This window comes from Astyanax mexicanus, chromosome 14 (genome assembly GCF_023375975.1).
Source record: "Astyanax mexicanus isolate ESR-SI-001 chromosome 14, AstMex3_surface, whole genome shotgun sequence".
Taxonomy (NCBI): domain Eukaryota; kingdom Metazoa; phylum Chordata; class Actinopteri; order Characiformes; family Acestrorhamphidae; genus Astyanax; species Astyanax mexicanus.
In genome coordinates, this window is record NC_064421.1 from 19,111,934 (window position 1) to 19,116,175 (window position 4,242).

The following is a 4,242-nucleotide window of genomic DNA, read 5'->3' on the forward strand; positions in this document are numbered from 1 at the left end:
TGTCTAGTACTTTATACGGTAAATCTCTGTTGTGTACTAGCCTTTCTCATTCAAAATATTATAAAGGCAAAGCGAACAGATTTTTTTTATATAAAATTGTGCATTTCCTACCTTTATATGTTTTAAGAACTCCATAAGTATTTTTTCTAATTAATTATCTGTAAATATCTCATAGTAATAATATTTCTAATGTTTCTCCACCGTTTGTTTCTCTGCATTAAACCCGCTTCGCCGAACAGCCAATAACAAAGCCGCGTAGAGACAAATATGTAAATAAGGACTCGCACCCCACACCGAACAATCCAATCAGGTAACAGCAGCTCCGCGAGTCGCCGTGTCGTCATTTTCAATAATCCACGCTTTGTGAAGAAGGCGGAAGGGAGCGGAGGAGCTGAGACGGGAGAGGAGAGAACAGAACATGGCGATTGGAGATGCCTGGAAGCAGATCTCCTGGTTTTACTACCAGTACCTCCTAGTCACAGCGCTGTATATGCTGGAGCCGTGGGAGCGGACCGTCTTCAGTATCCTTTACCCGGTGTTTCAGTGTAGAGATGAGGGGGAGCGGGGTGTTAGCTATAGCTGTGTTACCTGCCTGCCTGTGTCCTGTGTAATAACCTCGTTAGCCCTTTAGCTACAGCTAGCAACAAGTGCATGTGTGAGATTTCACATTAACCTACTGTCAGTGGGTTAAAGTTGTTATATTACAGATAATCTAATAATAAGATAGAGCTGTTTGATTTCTATGTGTGGGATCTTTTACTGACTCGGGGTTTCATTGAATAACTACTGTATCAGCTGACCTCAGAGGTCTGAGCTGGCTGAGAAACTGGGCTAGCTGGATGGAGTGATTCATCAGTACAGTGGGTTATATAGTATCAGATTACTAGTCACCGGTACGCATGATTTACACTGTTTACACATATATTGTACGAGCACTGATGGGATAAACTGTTGCTAATCACTGTTATTGTTCTGTAAACTTCAAGGAAAATCTGTATATATGTTATTTTATTATTATTAGTAGTAGTAGTACAGTAACTGGCTGGTGGACAGATCTTTAAATCACTCTGTCCTTAAAGTGGTAGTATTTATGACTTGTAGATCACAAGATCTGATCCACGCAGCCCTGCGTCATCACGTCGTGCACGCCTCAAAACGGAAGAAGCGCGTTCGTATTTAATCTCACAATTAAAACTAACTAACTAAATTATGTAAAACAAGCCTTATATATGTACAATTTTAGCACCCATTGTGTATATGTAAATAGAGACGCTTTCATTGTCAGTATAAAATGTTTTGTTTTGTTCTGTCAGGCCACGCCTGTATTGGCGTGTGAGAGGAGTTGATGAGTGATATGGATTTGTGCTGTTGATGATTTTGACTTCAGATAGCGTGTGATTTAAACAGTACCAGTTACAATCAATGCGTTTTTTTCTTTCTTTTTAGGTTTTTAGTTTATTTCTTTTTTTCTTTTTTTTTTTGCATGACTGGGCTTTTATATAGGTTTGTGACTTACTATTAGGGGTACTTTTATATAAAACATTACAAAACTATTGGGTTTACTTTGTCCCACAAAATTGCATAATATATGAAGAAATCAGGCTTCATTAGCCGAAAAACAGCTGAAGAATGTAAATAATAGACCATAGAAAGAGATATGGCAACAACTTGGCACTTCTTCCTTTTTAAATAGTTCCATAAACACCATACATAGACCTAAAATACTGAATGTTTAAGTATTTAAAATATATATTTTTCAAAAGCTCTATTACACAAGTCAGACACACGTTTAATATCAATTTATATTATATTTTTCTGAAGCAATTACAGTATTAAAATCAGCCACGATCCCCTTTTCTCTCCAGTTAACAAATACATTCAGTTCATTGAGCAATAATATTACCTTTTAAGCTACAATGTTAATATATTTAAAAGGGTATAGTTCCTTTCTCATATTCAGTGTTTTAGAGGAGTTTTGTCTCTTGTGCTGAATAAGTGACTCTGCACTCAGGACTGATTTTGGTCTCATATGGGAACTTTTCTCTGAGCTGTGGATCGATTGTGCAATTCTATTGCTCTCGCTTCAGTCATTGCAGTACGTTAGCTTGTTATACTAACTGACTAGCTTTATCTTATGAGCTGTGTGCTTCTTTGGTGGTGCTGTTCTGCACTGTGTGCTTCTACACAGTGCTCCGCAGTGCCTCTAGCGGTATGGCAGTATGTAAAAAAAAATACATACCAGTTTTAAATTCTCTGTGGTATTCCGTATACAGTGCAGCACTACATTAAAGCTATACAGGATTGTAAACAAAAAAAAAGTTTTACACTGTAGATTCTTCTAAGTAGCCACATTTAAAGGAAGATCTGTGCACGCTTGGTATTTTCTCAGTGTCTTCAAGAGGGATAGTCACCTGGAATATATTTCTCAGCGTCTTGAAGGAGTTTCTGGAGGTGCTGAACAATAGTTGCTGCTTTTCCTTCACTCTGTGAAGCTCCAGCTCATCAGCTCTTTTTGTGTAGAAAAAAAATAAATACAGAAAAACATTAAATGAGAATGTGTGTCCAAACTTTTGGCTGGTACTGTATTTGTGTGAGGATTTATATTAAAATATACTGGTACAGTGTCATGATATACTTACGAGCAGAACACTGAATTAGGGAGTGTCTACTGTCTAGACCAGTGTTTCTGCATGATGATGGGAAGAGGGGGAAATGAAATGTGATCTTGTTTAATGTAATTTGCACTGCCTGTCGGTGCATGTTGATTTATACCTGTGAAGAGTTGATGTAGGATTCCAAACAACCACACATTCTCTTAGTTATATTCATAAATAATAATTAATTTGATTAGACACATGAACCAACAACCTACACTGTGAAACACAGTGGTGGGCTTTATACCCTTCTATCCCAAGTCTGGTATTAGGCATAGGATTTAACCTTAAAATGTTTATAAGAGGTGTTACCAAACATTTCGATATGTAGTATGTGAGGTTTTCTGAAATGAAATCAGTGCTCTTTAAGTTTCTCAGAGTAGGAATTCTGATTTAAGATCTGTTCTGCACTAGATCTGTTCCACACTATTTGGTCTGAGAAGCTTTCTGCATACAGTCTCTGAAATCTGCACAGAATATCAGAGGTTGTTTTTGTTTTCTTGTTTCTTTTTTTGGGGTTTGTAGTAAGCGTTTAGATTTACCATATTAAATACTGTAGGTCTCTTTACAAATTAAATATTTTCTTAACACAATGTCAGATTCCCTCTTGGTCTCTGTAGCAGCCATGGCCGTGTACACAGGCTACGTGTTCATGCCCCAACACATCATGGCCATTTTACACTACTTTGAAGTGGTCCAATGACAGACTGAGCTTCTGCCACATTTCAGGATGTCCATTGTTTCCCCCTGGCGGACAAAAAGAGGAATTTCCTTGCAGGATTGTTGCGCTGTACCTGTGGTCACTGGGAACATGAAGAGTTGGCCTGAGACAGTGGAGAAAGGACGATAAAGGATCATGAAGCAGTGGAGGCATTTGAATGGATCCATTGTAGACGTAATGTCTGTGGCTTCGTAGTCCCTTATAAGTGTGCGGTCTGTCAGACTCTAAGCACACATACTGCCCTGTAGTAAATGATGCTTCTTTTTATATAATGCTGACATTTTTATAATGCTTCAGTTTCCTTTGATGGCGGCGGCTTATTGAGATGGTAAATACTGTATTTTGTGATATTAAAATGTGTATATTTAATTGTATACATATTTGTAATGTTTTATAACAATTTATTTTGACTGTTGACAAGATTAATTTTGTTTTGACCACACTGCAGCAATGTGTAGATAGATTTTCTTTTTCTTATTCACCATCTGTATGACCTCTTGCTGAGAAATGCCTGTATATTAAATCTCATTGTTACTATTTTAAAACTAAACGAGTCTCTCAGGTGGTAATTCTGTGGCACCTTTCCCTGTGTATATAAATATGACCTTCAATAAATACCTCCTTCTCTTTAAAGTCTATGCACATTTTATTTGAACTTTAAACAGTCTTTACAAATGAAGAGTTGAAAGTAATGATACAATTGTAATAATCTGTACACAGAAATTACTGCATCAATTGTTGTTTGACTGATGACCTTTACAGAACAATATCTTTAAATCTTGTTTTGATGTACTTTGGGTTCAAAGAATTTCTGTATGTCAATAATCTTGTTTACACAAAAGGGACTTTCTATCATTCAAGGTCAAG

General features: G+C 36.9%; 1 protein-coding gene across 1 annotated transcript; it reads left to right on the forward strand.

Annotated features, from left to right (window-relative positions):
- The first annotated feature begins 311 nt into the window (after positions 1-311).
- On the forward strand, positions 312-4,008 carry sptssa (serine palmitoyltransferase, small subunit A). The gene is made up of 2 exons (XM_007240468.4): positions 312-521; positions 3,254-4,008. The coding sequence occupies exons 1-2, from the start codon at positions 419-421 to the stop codon at positions 3,355-3,357; spliced, it is 207 nt and encodes a 68-aa protein (XP_007240530.2). The 5' UTR covers positions 312-418; the 3' UTR covers positions 3,358-4,008.
- The last annotated feature ends 234 nt before the right edge of the window (positions 4,009-4,242 follow it).